Here is a 23,419-nt window from a genome sequence, read left to right as displayed (position 1 = left end):
TAAAGGGATAAATTACACAAAATTGTTTTAATTTTTGCTTCGTTTAGAATATATTTCACAGTATTTGTGCATCTTATGGACTTGGGACAAACTCTCAAAGACGATTTATTTATGCATATGTATATAAACTATGTACATTAATACACTTAAAACTGCTGTACTCACTCCTGCAGTTCTGTGCGGCAGCGTTGCCGTAGTAACCCAGTTTGCAGTGCTGGCACGCGTAGCCCTCCGTGTGGTACAGGCAGGCGAGACACGCACCCGTCTGAGCATCGCAGGACCTCGGGTCGTGCATGTCGATGTTGTTGTTGCACTGGCAGGATGTGCAGCGCCCGCCGGGCACCAGTGGGTTCCCGAAGTAACCGGGAGAGCACTCGTCACACCTGGCGCCTGGGGGAAAAAAGGAAAGAAACACGTGATGAAGAGTGTTTTTAGTTGTAGTAAGGCGGCATTTAAAAGTAAGCATGTTAATTAGAGAGGAGATGAAGTTGTGTGAGGTGAAGACATGATGACAAAAAGTGCAACATGTGACACTTTGAGCTTCTTTGAGAACTGCCTACATGAAAACAAATCTGTTATCACTAAAGAATACGAGACTCGGTGTGTGTGTGTGTGTGTGTGTGTGTGTGTGTGTGTGTGTGTGTGTGTGTGTGTGTGTGTGTGTGTGTGTGTGTGTGTGTGTGTGTGTTCATACCTTTGTATCCAGGGCTGCAAACACACACCAGCTGGTTCTCGTTACCCAGGAGATAACAGCTGTCCGAAAACTGGCGTCCACTGCGCGGGCCGTCGGGGCACATGCAGGGGCGACAGTGGCTGCCCGAACCCAACTCTGGGTCACCATGGTAACCATCCAGACACCTGTAAAGTAAAGGAAAAAAGTTAAAGTGGAGAAACTCACAGAAAAACCTTTCAGTATAGCTTTCTGGTGCTGAATGAAGAGAAAAGTCTGGTATTAAGGAACATGTTCAGATTGATAGAACGCCAGGAAAGCATTTTTATGTGCTGCTAAAAATGAAAAACAAAAAGCTTTAAACTTTAAACTTTACACTCAATAATATGAAGGAACAAACATCACACTGTTTTTAATTGTTTTTAGAGCTTCAGTACCATTAACATTATAACAGAGAAGTGGACTGAGACTTGAACCAGACATGAGTCACAAAATGAAGACTAATCCCAGATGAATTAAAAATAAATAAGGGTTAAGCAGATCTTAAATGTCAAATTTTCTCCAACAAATTCCTTGAATTCTTATTATCCTTTCTGCATTAGAGGATATCACAACTTGAACCTGCCTTTGACTTGAGCTTAGACTTTATTTGACAAGACTCAGAACTAAGCTTGGACTTGAACCCAATATACTAAAAAATTGTTGTGGCTTATACTATTGGAAGCATGAATATATGTGTGACTATTGATAATTATGTGTACAAGTTATAATGACACTTCAGAGGGTTAATAACATTATAAGGAATCTAGTATCTATAGCAAATGGAATGTTATTTGGTCTTAACACAGTCAGAATGAAGCTTATCAATCATTCTGATCAAATAATATTTAGAAGTACAAAGTTAGGTTGAGGCTTTTAACCCAAAAAAATGCTCCTCAAAATGTATTAGTGACTTAAAAAAGCTGTTCCATTTGCCTTTGACTTTGTATTTCTAGAGAATCATATGCTTTTATCTCAAATCCAGCTGAAACGGCAACAATACAGCCTGCTTAGAGTGTAACGAGCCTGCTGAGTAAAAAATGTGTCACTTTCAGAATAAATTGAATTTGAATTGACTGATCTCTGTGCCCTCCATCATCATCATCATCATCATCATCATCATCATCATCATCATCATCATCATCATCATCATCACCTTTCACAGTGGTGTCCGGTGGTGAAGTCCCTGCAGCCCTGGCACTCTCCGGTCTGAGGGTGGCAGTACTCGCTGTGGCCGTTACAGTGGCACGGTCGGCACTGAGGGAAGCCCCAGAAGCCCGGCAGGCAGTGGGCACACTGACGCCCGGTTGCCCCGGTGACGCAGTCGCACTGACCGGTCGCCTCGTGGCAGAACGTGCTGACAGCACCTCGAGGATCACAGTCACAAGCTGGGATGGGGAGAAATAAACCATTACTTCTTTAAATGTGATAAATACATACACACAGAAGTCTCTCCTGACACTCACGTCTGCAGCCGGCGGGGCTGAACAGGAACGTGGCCGGTGCGCAGTGGTCGCAGTTCCTGCCGACCACGTTGGGTCGACACTGACACTGCCCTCCGCTGGACTCACAGATGGTGCTGAGCGAACCCTGAGGGTCACACTGACACGCTGGGAGGAGAAGAGACAGATGAGCATGTGGAAATATATCACAAACTGTTCATAATTTCTTCGAGATAAGTAGTTTTATCCCCAAGATTTGTTCATTTTTGTCCATTTTTTCACTGCATAAATAAACAAAGAAACATCTAGCTTTACATTCATTCTTATATTACATTTTCAAGCTAAAAAATCTAAAATAAATGCCCATATTTATCATACTTAACTTGATAAATGAGCAATTACGTTACAGACATGATTGGTAACATGGCAACACACTTTCCAACACATGTTTTTCAGGTGCAAAGCAGTCAGAAAAAGTGACAATAGGAAAGTGACTGAGAATATTATTTAACTAGATGTCAGTTTATGTGGAGTAAGTCACATCAGGGTTTTATTTATTTGTTAAAGTAAATTGTTATATCAGGTATTCATGGTGCTTTTGGTGTGTCATGGCAACCTTAAAAACCCACATTTGTTAAGACAGGCATTTAGGTAGTTTGAATCATGTTTTAAGTTGACTGTTTTAACTATGTCTGTTCCCTTTGTATATTTTATCTGGTGTCTTTATTTCTATTTATCTCAATTTAATATAATTGACACTTTGTGACTGTTGTCTGTGAAAGGTGCTCTATAAATAAACTGTACTTACTTACTTACTTTAAAAAAAAAGATAAATAAATGTAATGAGTAAAAGAATGGAAGTGAAAATAAAAGTATATAAATAAAGATTCACTTTAAATTTATTAACTTGTCCACCACCACACACACGTATAAAAACATACCCATGGCTCCTTTGTGCAGCAGAGCGGAGACACTGAAGATGTAGTCGTTACAGATGTCGGTCATGGGACTCTTAACGACGCTCTGGCTGGTCTCCAGACATCGGTAGCGCTGGAACGTATCCCACGCTCCTTCACCTTCGATCCCGTGGAACATGTCCAGCTCACTGATCCGTGGCATCAGCACCAACTTAGAGAGAGAAGAAGAAAGAGAAGAAGGAGTAGGAGTAGAAGGAGTAGAAGAAGAAGGGATGAGGGCGAAGAGAAACATAACAAAAAACACAAGTTTGAAGGATAAGACTTTGTATATAAAAGTTTTATATACAACATTGTGGTTTGTGGGCTGAAACTAAAGATTTTGCTTTATAGAAAACTTCTGCAGTTAAGTGAATTAGCTTTTATGTTCTGGGCCACTTTGACAAAACTTTAATATATCAGAAAGTGGGAACAGATCACCATAACATAACCATAAATCAGTGGTTTCTGATGAATCTGCTCATTATTTTCTGTTTATTTTCTTTAAAAACAAATGTATTGTTTATTTTTTGTCTGTTGTCTGATCAGTTTTGCTCTACTTGCAAAGAGCCTAATCAAAGAATGAAGTTTCCTTCTCAGATTTTTGCTTTTGAATACTTTTTAGATTAATGAAGAGGTGATATCATGCAGTATTTGCGAATTCAAAACAGAAAAGATAAGAAAAAAGTCGGTCAGAAATGTTTTTCTTATCCTTCAGAGGTATCTTGTGACTCCTCAGGGTCCCAGGCTGGGAAACACTGCTCCATATTATCAATAAACAATCCAAGAGGAATATCTATGTTATCCTTAAAAGGCGAGGTCACAATTTTTTATGTGTGTCTTAAAACAACAGTCAGGAGCCCAAATGGACATTGGAACCAGTTTTTCTTGCTGTAATCATTCCTCCTGTTCATACTGACCATTAGAAGATCCCTTCATAATGCACTAACAATGCAACAAATGTATTTAACACTTTATCTGAAGCTAATATGAAGCTTCAGCCGTCCAAATGAGTCAAATCAAGTCTTCTATCTTTTCAACGTTACATACTACTACTATTATACTACCACAGCTCAACAGGGAAACACAAAGAGGGAATTTGATGCTAAAAAGACTGTAAATGTGTCAGATATCACTTGATATGACTAACTCAGACTGCTGAAGCCTCATATAAGCTTCAAATCTACTTTTAAATTACTGAGTGGATTTTGTCCTCCATCACTTTACATTGAAAGCACATTTGAAGGAGGATCTTTTAATAGTCAGGATGAACAGGAAGAATGATTACAGCAAGGAAAACCTTTATTTGAGCACCTGACTGTTGTTTTAAGACACACTTGAAAAACTGTGAACTTTTAAAGAAAAAGACTTTTCCACTCTGATAACTTATTCTGGGAATATATTGAAGATCACTGAGTTATTGGCATGGAGCTGCTTTCATGTAATAGTGGTTTGTGTGTGTGTGTGTGTGTGTGTGTGTGTGTGTGTGTGTGTGTGTGTGTGTGTGTGTGTGTGTGTGTGTGTGTGTGTGTGTGTGAGTGTGTGTGTGTGTGTGTGTGTGTGTGTGTGTGTGTGTGTGTGTGTGTGTGTGTGTGTGTGTGTGTGTGTATGAAACTCACAGAGTCGATGAGTGTGTACGGGCTCTGATGGTCGCTGACAGACGAATAGAGCGGCAGGCTGAGACGCACCGTGTAGTTCAGCCCTTTCTCAAAGCACACTGGCCTCACCAGCAGTACGTGTCTAAAAAAAACCCACACACAACAGGAAGTCAGTGTGTGTGTGTGTGTGTGTGATCACTGAGTTATTGGCATGGAGCAGCTTTAATGTAATAGTGGTTTGTGTGTGTGTGTGTGTGTGTGTGTGTGTGTGTGTGTGTGTGTGTGTGTGTGTGTGTGTGTGTGTGTGTGTGTGTGTGTGTGTGTGTGTGTGTGTGTGTGTGTGTACTAGGTATTCCTAATGTTGTGGGGACTTAAATCTGTTCACACAGTTATGTTATGGGGACTCGCCTGTCTTATGGGGACAAAAAGCAAGTCCCCTTAAGGTAAATGATTTATTTTAGGGTGAAGACTTGATTTAAAGTTAATATAAGTTTAGGGTTATGTTAAGTTTAGGATAAGGGTTAAGATTAGGCATGTAGTGGTTATGGTTACGGTTAGGGTAAGTGTCCAGTAAATGAATGTAAGTCAATGTAATGTCCCCTGAAGTGATGGAAACATGGTGTGTGTGTGTGTGTGTGTGTGTGTGTGTGTGTGTGTGTGTGTGTGTGTGTGTGTGTGTGTGTGTGTGTGTGTGTGTGTGTGGTGAATGTGTTGCCGGGGCGATACGGTGAGGGAGACTCGTGCGTTACCTGGATCCAGGTGGCAGAGAGACGGACTGCTGATCTCCACTCTGGATGGAGTTGCCACAGTGACTGGAGTAGTTCGGAGGGTCAACGAGGGGACGCTCCACTCGGACGTTCACCTGCTCCCACTGCTCGGGAAGCTGACACACACACACACAGACACAAGTGCAAAAAATTACATACAAAAACCTCAAACTTTTACATTAGTTATATATCTATATTCAAACTGATTGTTTTAATTGTTTTACTTTGTGTAATCTGCTTTCTTTTGTATTTATTTGATGTTTTTATGTGGCTATGCTACGTTCATGTGCTGTTTTACACTGCTGCACAACCAGTTTCCCCTTGGAGACAAATACTTAATTCATTGACTGATTGATTAGTTTTTCCACAGTTAAAACTTTAGTGACGTCAACATTATCAAAGTTAAACTAGATCCACAAACGTTTCTCTGACAATCTGTCCAGTACAGCAGCAAATGCTTAGACTAATTTATTTTAGTTGAGTTTTATTGATAAATATAGGAACATGGAGTTTCACATCCATAAATAAGTGTATGTTTCCACTTAGTTTAAGCCAACCAAATTAGATTTTAAGCCGTAATTTCATGTTCTTTCTTGTTTTTCCTCTTTTTTTAAATACACATGTTTAGATTTTCAGTTTTTCCAAAGTTAAAGAAAGCAAAATACCAAACAGCAACACAAAAACCAAACTCTATGATGTGTCGTCTGTATGAGTTTCCACCACTGCATAAGTGAGAAAAGTTGTTTAAATCATTTTGTGGCGCCAGTGGCTTCTTCAACCGCTGCTACCATAACACACACACACACACACACACACACACACACACACACACACACACACACACACACACACACACACACACACACACACATAATCTGCACAGTGGCTTTAATTGAGTCTATTTGCATTGTGGGTAATGTAGTTACCGCAAGTTTTGGAGGAGAATGTGTGGACTAAAAAAGAAAGTATCTATGATTCCACATCAATGTTATCCTTTTATCCTCCCTAAAACCAACAATGTTGCAGGAGTGAAATGTTAAATTAGTTTAGTATTAAATTCAAAACCCAGCTCTAATTTACTCCTCACTAAACCATTTAAATCTCCAGTTTATCAGCTCATCCTTGACCCTCCTTTCATCCCTCCATCGACTGCTTGTAGCATCGACCTATAAATCTATAAACTAAACTCTCTTCTACTGTTGCAGCTAAATTCATAAAATACTAATGATGTATGTATGTATGTATGTATGTTCATTGGTTACCTGTGGCTCATAACGAATAAGCATGTCATAGTCCATGGACTCTGGGATGTTGCTGATGGTGAACTCTAAGTAGGCTCCTTCTGGCACGTTAACAAAGCCCATACCGGTCCACGTCGGACTACGATCCAGAGGATAAGGCCTCGGCACCACCGTCACACCCTGAACGTAAAGATTAAGAGAGATGTAGTTGACATATGTGAGAGCTGAGTAAAAGCAGCGATTAGACACAGTGTGAGACGTTTAAACACACTCACAGGTCCGTGCTTGGCGTCCTCGGCCTCGTAGGTGTAGTGGTCCAGAGTGATGAAGTAGAAGCCAGACTCCATCTGGTCGCAGCGTCGTCCAAACATGTGCTCCCTGCACACACACTGTCCCGAGTGAGGGTCACAGCTGTGGAGACAGAGAGGTGGCATTTATTTAGTACATATTATCTGTATTCAGTTGCTGCAGTAACTGCTTTTACCCTGAGTGAACATGGGTTAAATGAGCTGTAACGGGACTTCAACAGTGCTCACTCTCACCCACTTCTGTGTTTAAGGAATTTCCAATATGCAGAATTTGTTGAAAAGAGTTTGACGTTTGCTGGGTCATTCTCAGGATCAAGTTAACATATCAAACCTCAATTAAGTCATAATAATCTGATGCTAATAAAGAAGAGCCCAAGTTCTCATAAAGCATCGACACCTCTCACATTTAATAAAGATGAGCTGATGAGTGTTGTAGTGAAATATGGACATGCTGTACATCACATACTGTAATCTCTATACATACTTATTGTTGACCGCCCCGCCCTGGTCGCAGTCACATGGTCTGCAGCCATCCATGTCATTGGAGAGACCCCAGTGCTGTGGCTGAAGGGAAATAACAGAGTAGTGAATACACACTGACAATACAGGGAGGGAGAAGAATACAAACTGAGTTGTGTTTGGATCCGTACCCGACACTGATCGCAGTTATGTCCGTCCACCAGCCGTTTGCAGAAGCACCTTCCTGTGCCTGAATCACAGGAGTTTCCTCCAGGCAGCGTGCCCAACGGGTTACAGGTACAAGCTGCCAAAACACACAATGACAAAATGAAGCGACGGTTTGAACTGCGTCAGCCTCCGTCTGTCTGACTGTGGTGTGTGTTTGTGTAGCTAAACTCTGCATGTTCATGTCTGTCATCCCACAATGTTTTAATGTGATCTTTTCCAGTATGACCGCTGAAATTAACAACAGTCTCAGTTCTAGGAAATAACAGATAACAAAAAAAGTTTCTCTGAATATCACATTGAAGTCATTAACAATATTCAATGTCCATTTTATGATTCATTTCCTTACTTTTAGTCATTGACCTTTCAGAGTTGCAGTACAGACAATTTAAAAATGTGACTTATTTGGTTTTCTTGTGCAAAATGATGAAAATAAGAGTTGAAGATATTTAGAAATTCAGGGCATAACTCAGGCCTCAAGCATCATCCATTTAACTGTAACCTACGCAGGCATCCTTGTGGTCCCTCTCCCAGTCCGTAGTGTCCCTGTCTGCAGTGATCGCAGCGTTCTCCCTCCACGTTGTCTTTGCACCGACACTGGCCTGAGATCAGCCCGGCTGCCACGTCCGTCCTCGCGTCACATATCCCCCCCCGCAGAGCCCCGGCTGGGTCACAGTTACACGCTGTGGAGATGTGAAAATTATATTAGACTACTAGATTCATTAATTACTTACATAAGGGAAACTACTAAGAGTATAAACCTTTGCGGCATCACCTACAGGCTGCAATGTTTATTCCAACCCTCGACACAAAGTTACTGAATGTATCAATGATTTTGATACAAGAATTAACATGTACAATTTGTCCTCGTGCAAGACAGAAAACCAAGGATTATCAAAATTTAGAGCATCTAGGGCAGATGCTCCAAAGGTTAATTGAAAACATTTTTGCTACACTAAAAGTTGATTTTTATAAAAACTGTTCCTCATTTTTGCTTTTTATTGTTAAATACTACAAAGTTTTCCTTCTTTAGACCTCTTGAAACTTTTAAAATAAATCAAATCTGAGAGGTGTCATTGCTGCAAGACAGAAAACCAAAAGATTATCACAATTTAGAAACATCGAGGGCAGATGCTCCAAAGATAAATTCACAAGAAGAGGCAAAGTGTTGATGTTTTCCCTCTTTATACCTCTTGAAACTATCAAAATAAATACAATCTGAGAAGGTATGATCGCTCTTTTGTTGGCTTGTTAGCAATTTATAGACGTGGAACCTGTGACCTCTGCTCTGAAACAAGTGTACAAAACAGAAGAAAATGCTCATATAATTTCATGAAAATCTACCCAGTAGAGTAATGTATTTGTTGTGTAAAGGCGGCAAAAAAATGGCCTGATGGTGAAGCTTAAAAAAAGGTCAGGGGGTTCATCTAAAACACTGCTATGCATCCACTAGGAATCATGAATAAACAGGGCAAATTTGGTCAATAGGGTCGGTAAATGTCGAAATATCTCGCTCTGGAACAAAATGATGGATGAGGTGAACATCCATCAGGTGTTCCAGAAAACAAACATTGGAAACATGTTGAAAGACAATCCACAATCAGTCCACTTCAGTCCAAAAAAACCTCTGCAGTTTCCATCTAAACAGGAGACATCTATTCCCGAACATAAAGTTTAAAAAGATAAAGAGGTAAAATATGTCATTAGCTTATCTTAAAATAGCATTACCGGTGCAGGAAGCTATTTTGTAAGTGAGAAAGGAGAAGATAATGAAGAGCAAAGAGCCGTGAAAGAAGCGTGTAATTTAAAAAGACGAGTCCCGTAAAGCGGAAGAAAAGAGGAGGAGGCCACTATTTCCACTTCTACCTAGCACTTAGTGGGTAATTACACTCATGCTGTAACAACGGATACTTTCAGCTTTTCACTTCAAAAGCTTAAAACACAACTGGTGAGTGCGGCTCCAGATGGTTGATCGTTTTAAAAGTATATAAAACACGTCCTGTAGGAGGAAGAGGAGGAAGACACTGGCATTTATCGAGCATCAGGACAGTCAGGGGTCAAAGGTGACGTACGTTCGCAGAAGCTTGGGTCCCTCAGGTCTCGGTTGGGGTTCTGGTAGAAGAAAGGGGCGCACTGCTCGCACTGTCGGCCGATCGTGTTGTGCTGGCAATCGTCGCACACGCCTCCGCTCATGTTCCCGGTGCTCATGTACACGGCCAGGTCGAAGTGACACGAGGTGGAGTGATGGTTACACTCGCACTCTGAAGAAGAAGGAGATAACATATTTAAGTATACTCCTGTTAGCTATATATTTATAATGATGATTTTTTGAGTGTTTATATGTGTAAAGCAATTTCTATACTTGATTTTTGGATGATTTTATCTGCTCACACCTCTTAAAAACTATTAAAACAAACTAATATAAGAGACAAAAATGAACCTTTTCTCTTATTTTTCAGTTTTTATACCACTCTAATGTTTGTGAGCCAAATATGAGGGTAGAGTCATACTTTGGTTTATGTACACAGAATATAATAATAGTATAATGTGTTAATTACTGAGCTGTAGAGATGTTGGTTGATACGTTTTATTATTTTACTTGGGACAGAAACAGGCTTAAGCAGTTTTCCCTTGTTTCCAGTCGCTAGCTTTAAGATATGAGAATTTAATCTTTTCATCAAACTCTCAGCAAATTCCCAAAATGTGAAACTATTCCTTTAAGTATGAACTGGTGGGAGCGTAAGACAGAAAATGAGAATGACGAGTGATGAAAAAGATATCTGGATTTAAGTGTGAGTGTGTGTGTGTGTGTGTGTGTGTGTGTGTGTGTGTGTGTGTGTGTGTGTGTGTGTGTGTGTGTGTGTGTGTGTGTGTGTGTGTGTGTGATCTCACTCTTGCAGGAGTGGGTGTTTCGTCCCTCCGCAGGTCTCCAGGGTAAATCATGGTAAAAGTCTTGACAGCGTTCACAGTTAAGTCCTTCGGTGTTGTGATTACACACACAGCGGCCATGGACCTACACACACACACGCGCGCGCGCACACACACACACACACACACACACACACACACACACACACACACACACACACACAAACACACACACACGCACACACACACACAAACATACACACACAACATCATTTAACAATTGATTTAAAATAGCAGAAAAAACTAAGTAAAGTTATTTGAACATGTGTTTTTGGCGTACCATTCCCTCGTATCCTAAGGGTGCTCCATCCATCGGGGCGCACTCGGAGGCGTGGCCGTAGCAGAAGCAGTTGCCACGGACGACCATATCGTAGAGGGCGTAGTAGTACTTCTCCGTCACCTCATCGCGGGAGTCGAGCAGGTTGTCGCCCAGCGTGTGGAGCTTGATGAAGTTGACTCTGATGTTTGTGATCTTCAGCAAATCTGCACACACACACACACACACACACACACACACACACACACACACACACACACACACACACACACACACACACACACACACACAGATCATATATATCAAACATACCTTTTTACAATGTTATGTAAATTTTGAACTTCATTTTGCTCAAAATCATCTTGTCAACTCATTAACAAACTGCTATGAATCTATCAGTGTTGGGGAGTATCTAAATAAATATAACTGTAATCCATTAGTTACGAGAACATTTTTTTGTAATCAAAGTACAGTTACTTATGAAAATGTTTGTGATTATAAAGGAAGTTACATCTGAAGTCAGACCTTTAAGTTTCTGCTCAGGAGGGTTTTTTCCTCATTTTTTTATATTTAACATGTTACTGAATACATATATTGCTTTTTTTAAATTCTTGAAATCAATGTTTATTTTTAATATTTTGTAAATAAACCATGACGTGGGCTTATTTGGAGCACACATGGGCTTAAATGGTGTTACAGTACCAATTACATGCCAGACTTTTGACTTTTTTCATCAAATATCTTTATGTTATATTCCAAAATCTACATGAATGAATGAATACATTCTCATATGAGAGATAAATCTTGCTTTATAAGTAATGATCTCCCTTATAAATCATGTCAGTATCCATGACAAACAGCTGCACTTAGATTTTGGTGCTTAATGGGTACACTTACTCTAACAGCTAAAAACATTGTTTAGAAAATTAGAAAAGTCATCAAATGTAATAAGTTACATTACTTTGATGAAGTAATTGAAATAGTTACATTACTAATTACATTTCAAATAAGGTGACTAGTAATCTGTACCCTATTATTATGGATGCAGCAGGTTATTGTCTTTTTTTAAGGTCTCTTGCCCCAGTTTCAGACCTTGTGAAGTCACACACCCACAGCATTCAGCACATACTCAGAATGAGGAATGAGGCCTCGTCACCTGTGTGTGTGTGTGTCTGTGTGTGTGTGTGTGTGTGTCTGTGTGTGTGTGTGTGTGTGTGTGTGTGTGTGTGTGTGTGTGTGTGTGTGTGTGTGTGTGTGTGTGTGTATGTGTGAGTCTGGGAGTATGTGAGTGTACAAAAGCCAAGTCTCTTCCACATGTGAAATTCCTTCCAGTCCACAGTGCTCTGCTCTTTTTGTCTGACCTCTGACCCCTGCAGCAGCTCTGCTACAGGTCGCTTTTACCTGAACGACATACTGGAAATCATCTCGATGCTTCTGAGGCTTTCACTACAACACTATTCTCCCCTACTTTAAGGAGGTCAGAGGTCACGTTCAAGTAAAATGAACCACTAAAATGTTAGTTTGTCTACCTTATCTGCTCTATTAGGGTTTTTTTCATTTCTAGTAAGTTTCCTAAACTTGAATTTGTGTCTATAGCAGGTAAGCATACAGCTCAACATATGTGAATAAATTTGACTTCAAAATGAATTTTCCCAATAATTAACATCAAATTACAGTTAGCTTTAGGTAATATCTTGAAAATTATTGGGAAATTAGACCCATAAAATAAACCATTACTATCGTTTTCTCTGTTTTCTCCTCTATAATAGATAAACAGATTCTCCTACAAGGAAATGTGTCGCCACAGTTTGTACAGACCCTCACATGAATACAAATATACATAACTACATGAAAACCTACATGTACTGGATACATCCTCATTCATACACACGCACATATAGCACATATACACAAGTTAAAGTCAGTCATTCTATGGCCGTGAGGACAAAACTCCCACCATAATGAGCCCATTTCCAGTCCAAAGATCTGTATCTGTGACCAGATGAAAGCAGCGTGAGGAATGGGTAGAAAGGGTTCACGAGGTCACGTGCAATGTTGTGAGTTCTGTGTTTTATAGCTTTGATGTTGAGCTCGTAGACGCCGAGGATTTTGTACATACGGTTCTGTTAATTTTGGATTAATTATCAGATGTTAAACTATATTCTGCACTACACCAACAATGTATGAAAGTTGTCTTTATCTTAACTTTAGTTTTTATTGCCTCATGATTTTTTGTAGTCACTGTTCGCTTTCTTTAAAATCATTGTTAATCACGTAGCTCAAACATCATATACTATTGTTGTATTAACTCTTTGTTAGCTTTAATAGTTCCTCATTTACTGGATGATTTCCCCTGCTCAGACCTCTAAAAACTCTAAAAACTTTTAAAATAAACCAATCTGACAGGGAGAAAATCACTGTTTTCTCTAACCTCTTCACAGCTTTTACATTGTAGCTATAGATACTGTAGAGTTTTCCATAAGCACCAGCTGTCAGCCAGATGGTCGGACATTAAAAGATTTCCAGCTGACTACTTTCTAAGTGTTTTTTTCCCCCTTCCCACTCAGCAAGTTGCTTCTCACCATCCTGACGTAAGGTGCTTTGCATCTAATTGAGCGAAACCTTCACTGTTTGTGTGCTTGTCAGTCACACATGGAGGAGGAAATACAGATAAGGAGGCCACACATTTCTGCCTCTTTCCAGCAAATAAAATAGACACATGGATTTTTGTTATTATTAGCTGGTTTCCATGCTGATCTATTGATGTGGAGTGTTATATAAGAACCTGTTTGTTTGCTTTTAATGCCACTGAAAGATATTATATATTATCCCCCCTTCTGCTAACCAACTGGCTGCTATTTGCACCCAGCTGGACATTGTATGCACTAGTGGAAAACCCTCAAGTCAAAAGAAGTCAAAATTGAATCTATATATAATGTCATAATCAAAAAGCTTACTCTGTATCCTGAGGCTGTACGGGTCTTCAATATGAAAGGCGGGGTCCAGCACACGAAATATCACCTGAGAGATAGAAAAATGGGTGAGAGGGAACACATATTACTTACTTAAATTATAGTCCAAGCTCAGTTAAATAAGCTTCACACACACTACACACACACCTCTCCCTCTGCGGACGGTTCGATGTCCGAGTAACGTGAGTCACACATGATGTCGTCCACTTTGACCTTCGGGCCCGTCGACACGCCGGGGAAGGAGGCCTCGCAGTCGTAGGCGAAGTAACGGTAAACCTGCCACGTTCTCCCGAAGTCCATCGACCGCTCTATCACCATGGAAGCCGGCCGGAACGTCTGTCAGCAGAGAGAAAGGATAAATTAAAATTCAACGATTGTTTGATGTTAATTTAAGGTAATATCTGTGATGCTATTTCTTGATCATTCTTTACATTATATACACTCACACTTCTAAAATATGTGTTAATGACTATGCAAAAACAGATTCCAATAAAATAAAAAATGTAATGTATTTTTTCCATTTTGTTTCATTTTTCATCCAATTTCTTTCAACAGACACTGACAGTCACTTAATCCTTAGCATTTTCGCATAAAAGGCTGAAACCACATCATCATCAGCAAGTCTGATAAAAATCTGTATGGATAAAGTTTGATTTTCAACTATTTTTCACTAGGACTGTGAAAAGACAGCTAATCTGCATCTTCACTTTACCCTCAGATGTCATTTATATGATTTTACATGCCAATTCATGTGTAAATCTGCTACAGTGGTATATCAAATACTCAAGTGTCATCAAAGTTATGAGAACTTTAAAGTTGGATAAAGTACATTTTCCTGCAGTTTTTAATCCATATTTGGGTACAATAATGATACACATAACTTGAATATAAAGCAATGAAAGAGTGGAGGCTGTTAGAAGTGTTTCTGCCCTCCAGTCCAGAAAACCAGGATGAGACAGGATGTCTTAAAGTGTCTGTTTTGTCTATGATGTAGTTACAAATGTCAGTGACAGGCAGCTGGCCGTTATCACAGCCGAACCTACGACGGTGATGACAGGCGAGAGGCGTTTTTACTGCACAGCCCCCAAACTCATCCTCTCCCTCCTTCTTCTCTTCCCACCATTCTCCAGAGAGACCAGAACAGTTTCCCACATTCCTCCGCCACAGCTGTCTGACGCTGTGTTTATATGCCTGGGTATGGGAGTATTTTCTATGACATGTATATATGCATGTTGTGTGTGTGTGTGTGTGTGTGTGTGTGTGTGTGTGTGTGTGTGTGTGTGTGTGTGTGTGTGTGTGTGTTTCAGAGGGAGAACAGGCACCTTGAACGTCATGATAAGGTGAGTGAAATGAAACTCGGCCTCTAGGTCCAGCTGGATGGTCACATTCTCCACACCTGCGGGTGAAAAGGAAACACGGTCACGCAGGAAATTAACAATTACAGACGCACCTCTCTTCTCTCCATTCATAAAAATATCACTATTAAAACTGTCAACGCAGCCCGGATGTGGACCCTCTCACACACTTAAACATGCTTTCCTTCAAATATTTACAGACTCTTTCTGCACATGTTTATGCAGCAGAGTCAGCTGGATTTTCTAGTCATGCCAACATATGAATCTAATCAATCTAAGCTCCAGCTCTGGATTGAGTTGCACCAACTATTGGAAAATCCCTCGCATGTGTGTGTGTGTGTGTGTAAAGTCCAAGCTGCTAGCTTTTAAACAAGTTATTTACTAAATCGGGTCACATCGTTAAAATTCAGAGGTGGAAGAAGTACTCGGATCCTAAAAAATAGTAATGCCATAGTGTAAAATGACACGTTCAATTCCTGCATTTAAGATCCTACTTAAGTAATAGTACAGAAGTGTTATCAATTATATGTCCTTAAAGTATTCAAATTATTTAAAAAGTACTTATTTTGCAGGGGAAAAAAGCGCTGTGACAGAATATATTCAAGTACAGAAAATAAGAAAAGTTCTGCCACACAACGTTTGTTAATTTTCAAGACTTTTCTAAACTAAACTTTACTTGCAATATACTGGAAGGTCTCACCAGAGTACACACAAGGAAAGCCACCAAGAGGGAAAACATACTGTTGTAAAACCTAAAAAAACATAATCCACTGTGGGAAACTTTTTCTCTTCTTCTCCTCTCTACTTTCATAGTGTCTACTTCTTCTCTATTGCTCTTCCTTGTGTCTCACAGAATCTGATATCTGACCTGTAGTGTGGCTTTAATCTGAAGTTTTAATGGTGACTCCTTGTACATCTTTTGTTTCGAGCTATTTTGTCAAGTACAATATTTCCCTCTGAAATGTGGTTGTGTGGAAGTAGAAAGTAGCATCAAATGGAAATACTCAAGTCAAGTACAAGTACCTCAAAACTGTACTTGAGTAAATCAACTTAGTGACTTCCTATCACTGCACTTGTGTTATATCTAAGTTTGGGTTCAACAACAGCTGATGCAGACAGCTCGGAGGCCAAGATGTAACTGCAGGACTACCGCGAGGGAATTAGGAAATCCCAAGCAAAGCCATTGTGTCTGCAGCTTCCTGCTGTTTCAAAGCCATCTGCGCTGCTGGCCGCTGCTCCCTCCATGACTCACACCTCTGACGGATTCCCACCGCCGTGAAAGAAAGAACAGTGTGTGCAGCATGAATGTGGGAAGGATTTAGCATGAGAACCAGCTGTAATGGGATTTCTTTCAGGGCTCAAATTAAGGACGTAATGATGGGAATTCTTGGTTTTCACGTAAGGGAGTGCCAAATACATCGGTACAACACCAGCGCCACACACAAATGTCAGTGGTAGACCAGTAACTCTAGCATCCATTATGGCGGAGGAGACCTTTAAAACAAGTCAAACTCTTGAGCTTCTGGTATGAAAACAGGCTATTAGAGTTCAGCTGAGGGTTGGAACAAGCAAACCTTTTTGGCTTTTTTGCACACAGACTCTTTTGTTTGATGGAAAACATCAGATTGGCTGAAATTTTTGATATTTTTAAGATAATATGTGTTAAGTTAGCATGCTGTTTTCCTGCATGAAAGTCTGACAGATTTTTGGCAATCTATTTAATTTGTTTGCCACAGTTAATTTGTGATTTCCTTACATCTCAATCCAGCCTTTATTGGAAAAACTACCTTATTTTAACTGCTCTTACTTCATATTATATGTCATGTGTGAGGTGCATTTGAATATATTTAAGGCACATGTGTGATTTAATGTGCTGTCCATATAAACCCCTAACAAGCCATGGCCACCAGTCATTACAAACTCATAGTGTGCAACCACAACATGTGACAGAGTTTCCAAAGATACAACTTACATCTGTCAATTAAGGCTGAATTCTGGGAAAATGTGTCTAAAGTGATGCATGTAGAATATTTCCATTGGATGATTACATCAGAAAGTGTGAAATAATGTGATGTTAACAACCTCAAAGCTATTGCATGGAAAAAAGGGGGGAAATAATACGTTATGGTGTTTATAATACACTTTTACACATACCTGGTTTCTTTTTAAAGTACCATTTTAATTAGATTGATTTTGAGCTTGAAGTAGCACCTTCTACACCTCCTACATGATTATTGTTTTGGTGTAAAGGCGCCATGGATGAGAAGATTTGGTTTTCTCCCTAAACTTGAAAAAAAAACTGCACTTACAAAAGGTTGACTGTGTGTTCTGTAACATTTCATGTTTAATTGATTGGTTTGTAGTCGTGATTCGTAGCAGCAATCACATTATGAAAATCTGTCCTTAAATTCCTGAAATGTCATTTGTCTTTGTCTTTTGTCACTAAAGCTCCACATTGGTTGTCCATGCACGTGTCTCACAGCATGATTTAGGAGCAATGTTTTGGACTGAGGACGATCTTTCTCTCACAATTGCAACCTTTCATCTCAGGCCCCAAAATCACACAGTGTAAAAAAGTGTACTTAAAAAGCAAAAAAAGCAGCAGTGAATGACAAGAGGAGGAATTAAAGGAGGACTGCGAGAATTCAATAGAAGAGTGAGTCTCGAATGGACGACAACGACTACAAACTCAGATTTAGAAAAACGTGATGTGATGGAGATTTGTCTCTGATGTAATAATGAAATAATGAATTAGTAAAAAACATGATGGACAGATGGATACAATAAGGCATCTTACTTAAAATATGTGATTACAAACTCTTACAGATTCTCAGTCATTTCAAACTGTCTCTCACTCTCCTCTGATCCCTGCTAATTCATTACACACTTCCTTTTTCCAACTTTAAAAGCTTTCTGTGTGTCTCACTGCTGACACACATCTGTTTCCCATCCGCACACACCTGTTCTCCTCAGCACACCTGTAAGCCCGCCCCCTAGCTTTGCTGTGATTGGCTGCTGTTAAGTTTCCCTGTGATCTCCTGTCTAGTCATTACTGAGCGGCCAGTTCCCACGAGAACACTCTCAGTGAGCGCTCACACGCCATGCTGCTCCTCTCTTTCTCTACCTTTAATTCAACAACGAACCCACTCTTTTGTTCTTTTGTTTCATGTGTGTGTGTATGTGTGTGTTTTCTGTCTCTCACCACTCTCCGACTGCCACCATGTCTTGAGGCGGTTGGCGGCGAAGGTGGTGACCACGTTCTCAATGGTGTGGCTGTGGTTGTTTTGCTCGTCGAACATCCGCCGGGAGTCGCACACGAAACATTTCTTCTCCTCCTGATGGACAGAGAGAACAGAGAGGGTTAAAGGCTCAGTTCAACCACACACAAAAAATACAGGAAAACATATATTTGTTCAAATTTACCCAAAAATATCAAATTTTGGAAGACAGAAAAGCAGCAAATATTCACATTAGAGAAGATTTCTTGAAAAATTAATTAACAGATAATCAAAATTGTGGCCAATTAACTTTCTGTTGATCCACCAATTGATAAGCAGAATAATTGTTTCAAATCTAGTGCCAAATAGAAAGTTTTATGGGGCAATTTTCTTGATTTAGGCTCAGTCTTTTAGCTCAAATGAAGGGAAATCATAAAGCTACAGCACACAACTTGTCTCTAGTTTTTATGTTACTGTATGCTGTTATATTTACTGTATGTACCACTGGAGACACTTAATTCCATTGTACATTGTGCAATGATTATAAAGGCATTGAATTAAATTGAATAGATTGTTAGGAATATTATTGTGCATGTTGTGGACAATAATTGTTTCACCACATAATGTTAAAAAAACCAATAAGATATGGGACAATGAGGACAAAGTGGCTTCATCAACAATTAACTTCAACAGCAATATTATAATCTAGATAATAGTCTGTATTCTGTAATCTGTATCTCTTGTGAAAACTAATCTCTCTTTTGACCTTCTTTTAATAATCTTAGATTTCTGTTTTTCCTTTGATTAATGTAACCCTCACACTGGAGAGTGCCTAGAACAAGTGCCCCCCCCCCCCCCCCCCGAGGGTTGTTTGCACTTCTCCAACACATTTCATGTTGCCTATATGTGTATAACCTGTATCATTTGTATATCTGTAAACTAATAACAAAATAAAACAAAAGTCAGGGCCATAAAGAAACAGCAGATCAATATTCATTTTTGTTCAACAATCACACTCTGACTTGTTTACATACTTTACATACACTTTGTTAAGTCATTTGAGTGAACTGGCTCTTAAGGAAAGACAAAAACAATGATGTAGGTGGAGTGATTTAACATTAATGATGCACAGTATATATCATGTTTCCACTGTGTCTGTTTAATGATGTATTCACTGCTTTTGTTGACAGCAGGGGCCTCGCCTGCACGCCAGATGGTTTGGCGTGTATACAAGCTATATACACGCATATATTCCTTCTGGTTCACACACACACACACACACACACACACACACACACACACACACACACACACACACACACACACACACACACACACACACACACACACACACACACACACACACACACTCTTAAATCTCACAATATTGCAGCGTGTGAATAAACAAGACGAGTTTCTCAATTTCACCAAGCTCCTGCCAACTACGTCTGTGTTGAAATGTGAGCAGAGTCTCTTTAAGTGGCCCCAAAAAAAAAGTCCACTACTTGAAGCTCGCTCACTTCCCCCTCATTCATCCAAAGCTCATACTTGAGGGCTGTGCTCATCCTCCGAGGCTCGGAAAAGGCCCCACAATGTGTCCCTGTTTTCATAAGGACGCCATTCACACAGCGGAACTCGCCAAAGGGTGTTTGATAAGGGAGAATATTGCCTACCTCGACCCCGAGTTCACATGGACACAGGGGGAGGATTGTGAGGCACACACAGCGCTTTCATTGTAGACGGGAATGTCTGCACTCCCACTCGACAAGACAGCAAGCAGATACTGTACATGTGCATGTTCCCCACAAACACAGACACACTGTCATCTGGTTCATATCTGATTTTATCACTACAAAAGTTACAGGAACAACTCAAATGAAGCTGCTTTGGAAAGTTAAGTTTAAAAAAAAAAAAAAATCATCTGTTTTCATTAATAATCATGAACTCATCCTTCAACACTGACATAAACTGGCCCTTTTACTATTGCAAGAATTTATATGCAATTAGTCACAGTCATAAAAAAAATAAAGCCATCTTCAAGGCTGAGACTGAGCTGGTGCATTTTTATGGTCATAGTGGCAAGAAATTCCTCAACAAATTACAGGAAAGACAACAAATCAGAGACTTATTGCTTCATTTTTAAATCAATGTCTAGCATGATTTATTCTAAGGTAAGTTGCAGGAGTGATTATGTTCTATAGTAGAGACTTGGACTAGGACACAAAAGCCTACTCTGGATTTTACTACTGCTCTTGCTTTTCTTTGTGTATAGTGGACTGCTAAAGGGGCCCACATAGTTCTCAAACTGCTCACATAGTGCTCAAGTTGCCCACATAGTGCTCAAGATGCCCACATAGTGCTCAAGATGCCCATATAGTGCCCAAGTTGCCCAAATAGTGCTCAAGTTGCCCACATAGTGCTCAAATTGCCCACATAGTACTCAAGTTGCCCACATAGTGTTCAAGTTGCCCACATAGTGTTCAAGTTGCCCACATAGTACTCAAGTTGCCCACATAGTGCTCACGTTGCCCACATAGTACTCAAATTGACCACATAGTGCTAAAGTTACCCACATAGTGCTCACGTTGCCCACATAGTGCTCACGTTGCCCACATAGTACTCAAATTGCCCACATAGTGCTCAAGATGCCCACATAGTGCTCAAGATGCCCACATAGTGCTCAAACTGGCCACATAATACTCAAGTTGCCCACATAGTACTTAAACTGCCCACATAGTGCTCAAGTTGCCCACATAGTACTCAACTTAAACTGCCCACATAGTGCTCAAGTTGCCCACATAGTACTCAAGTTGCCCACATAGTACTTAAACTGCCCACATAGTTCTCCAGTTGCCCACATAATGCTCAAATTGCCCACATAGTACTCAAATTGCCCACAAAGTACTCACATTGCCCACATTGTGCTCAAGTTGCCCACATAGTTCTCAAATTGCCCACATAGTGCTCAAGTTGCCCACATAATGCTCAAGTTGCCCACATAGTGCTTAAACTGCCAACATAGTGCTCAAGATGCCCACATAGTACTCAAGTTGCCCACATAGTGCTCAACCCTAACTTAAAGTATTAACTTAAATCAATAACCATTCAGTGAAGGTGATATCAGTCAGATTTCCTTTAAAATGTCCATTTTCAAAGTCAAAATCTTCATTTATCACAAAGTTTATGCAACTGTTGCTGCTCCAGCTGGACTCACTCACACATCATGTGAAGTCAATCTTGGTGACCTTGTTAAATTACAAATGTGCAGGCGTGAGGACATAATTTGATACTAATCTTCATCGTGGTTTACACTGTTTTCATAATTATAACTTCTCGAGTTTTATATTCTTGTATATTTTCATCACCCTATAAAAATAGTTTTAACTTTAGAGACCTTGCTTTTGAATAGTTTGAAGGAAACGTGATGGAAACGTATTCTTAACTTCTTATTTTTAATATCCTACAGATAATTCACAGATGTACAGATAAGTCATGGACAGATAAGTTATGGATGTTTCTTATAATTACTTAACTTACATTTTCGCAACTCCTTACATGACTGGTTTCACGTCATTTCATATTTTTAAGGCTGCAAGGAAACATACTTTTATAAATTGAACCAGATTTAAGTTTTCATACAAGAAATTTGACTCCACTTCTGAGTACTCAGTAATATATATCTTTACAGGAGGACACAGATACAAACATAAATCTTAACAAATATAAAGAAATAAATCGTCCCACTGAGGAAAAGCTGGGCCGCAGGCAGTGATGCATGCACTCCTTTCTTCTCTTTGCCTTTTTTTTGTTATTTAAAACTGTCACTTTGTGGGTTATTCACTTATTTCCTATTCTAAATCATATCCTGTCTGTATCTGCTATCTCAATTATATCTCTTTATAACTTTGCAGCCACAAAAGAGACAGAAGCAGTACATCCAGAAGAAAAAAAAATCTCCCACTCTATTCAAAATTAGCTACTGTATCAAACACGATTATCCCTCCAAGTTCATAGACAATAGAGCTCATTCTGCTTCTTGCAGCACATAAAAAAACACCCATTAAGTGTCTTAAAAATCACTTATTTATACTTCTTCGGCAGAGTTCAAGATCAGCATTTTTTCACCATAACTAAATCATTCATGGTCTTTAAAAAAAGAAGCTTTATCATGACTTTTAAATAAAGGATTGAGATACATATTTATAAAGATAGGAAGCTGCTTTGATTATCTTTATTTCCCAATAGAAAAAAGGATATATCTGCTGTATTTTAGTCCACATTTTGCTGGAAAAAAGAGCTGATACAGTTCAGCCAGGAGGCCCCTTTAGTTGTTATTTTAATAGTCACAAGCTCAGAGAGTTTATTTCCTGCTTGGTGCTGCAGATTACCAGCACCAGCACCAGCAGCACAACCACCAGCAGCAGTGGTAGTATCTATTTTTCTTACCTCCAGATGTCCGACAATGCAGAAGCGCTCCGGCTTCTCCAGGCCACAGGTGGAGGAGGCGACGAGTTTGTGCGCCCGGCCGATCAGCAGGTCACCTGTGGCGGGATAGCAGCTGCCTTCCGTGCAAACATCCCCAAACTCCGGCAGCAGAGCCCTAACGGGACACCACAAGGCTGCAAAGAAAAGTGCTGTCAGTGGGATAATAGCAAACTCAAAGGGGAAGTGCTGGGCTGTTTTTAAAAAACAGAATCCACCTATTTAAACAGGGAATGCGCTCATAAAACAGCACAGCATGTCTTTCTTTTGCTTTAAATTATAAGAAAAATCCCCAGAAGCAGAGGAGAGTTTAAATGAAAATCACATGGATTCACTCTGCAAGATAGTCATCATGGCAAACTGAGAGCAGAAAGTTGTTGTCTCTCTCAAGCATTCCCAGTCTCACCTCCTGAAACTGTGTAATTTCATGGGAAAACAGTGAATAATAGTCTGCAGATGGTTTTCATTAGCTGGACGTGAGAGCG

At 39.8% G+C, this 23,419-nt stretch overlaps 1 protein-coding gene across 1 annotated transcript in view; it reads right to left on the bottom strand.

Annotated features, from left to right (window-relative positions):
• Nucleotides 1–23,419, bottom strand: part of lamb1b (laminin, beta 1b) — a 33,465-nt gene that overhangs the window by 9,892 nt on the left and 154 nt on the right. Inside the window, exons 2-21 of the mRNA XM_062444230.1 lie at nucleotides 22,899–23,071; nucleotides 18,437–18,569; nucleotides 15,202–15,275; nucleotides 14,027–14,215; nucleotides 13,865–13,928; nucleotides 10,911–11,113; nucleotides 10,595–10,715; nucleotides 9,775–9,963; nucleotides 8,209–8,385; nucleotides 7,669–7,781; nucleotides 7,503–7,582; nucleotides 6,986–7,121; nucleotides 6,732–6,890; nucleotides 5,452–5,585; nucleotides 4,724–4,844; nucleotides 3,093–3,279; nucleotides 2,176–2,319; nucleotides 1,866–2,097; nucleotides 695–858; nucleotides 166–390 (exon numbers count right to left, since the gene is read on the bottom strand). Of these exons, the coding sequence (XP_062300214.1) occupies nucleotides 166–390; nucleotides 695–858; nucleotides 1,866–2,097; nucleotides 2,176–2,319; nucleotides 3,093–3,279; nucleotides 4,724–4,844; nucleotides 5,452–5,585; nucleotides 6,732–6,890; nucleotides 6,986–7,121; nucleotides 7,503–7,582; nucleotides 7,669–7,781; nucleotides 8,209–8,385; nucleotides 9,775–9,963; nucleotides 10,595–10,715; nucleotides 10,911–11,113; nucleotides 13,865–13,928; nucleotides 14,027–14,215; nucleotides 15,202–15,275; nucleotides 18,437–18,569; nucleotides 22,899–23,071 (3,018 nt within the window). The remainder of the gene's footprint in view (nucleotides 1–165; nucleotides 391–694; nucleotides 859–1,865; nucleotides 2,098–2,175; nucleotides 2,320–3,092; nucleotides 3,280–4,723; nucleotides 4,845–5,451; nucleotides 5,586–6,731; nucleotides 6,891–6,985; nucleotides 7,122–7,502; nucleotides 7,583–7,668; nucleotides 7,782–8,208; nucleotides 8,386–9,774; nucleotides 9,964–10,594; nucleotides 10,716–10,910; nucleotides 11,114–13,864; nucleotides 13,929–14,026; nucleotides 14,216–15,201; nucleotides 15,276–18,436; nucleotides 18,570–22,898; nucleotides 23,072–23,419) is intronic.

Source organism: Scomber scombrus, chromosome 22 (assembly GCF_963691925.1).
Source record: "Scomber scombrus chromosome 22, fScoSco1.1, whole genome shotgun sequence".
NCBI classification, from domain to species: domain Eukaryota; kingdom Metazoa; phylum Chordata; class Actinopteri; order Scombriformes; family Scombridae; genus Scomber; species Scomber scombrus.
This window is presented reverse-complemented; position numbering and strand designations above follow the sequence as displayed.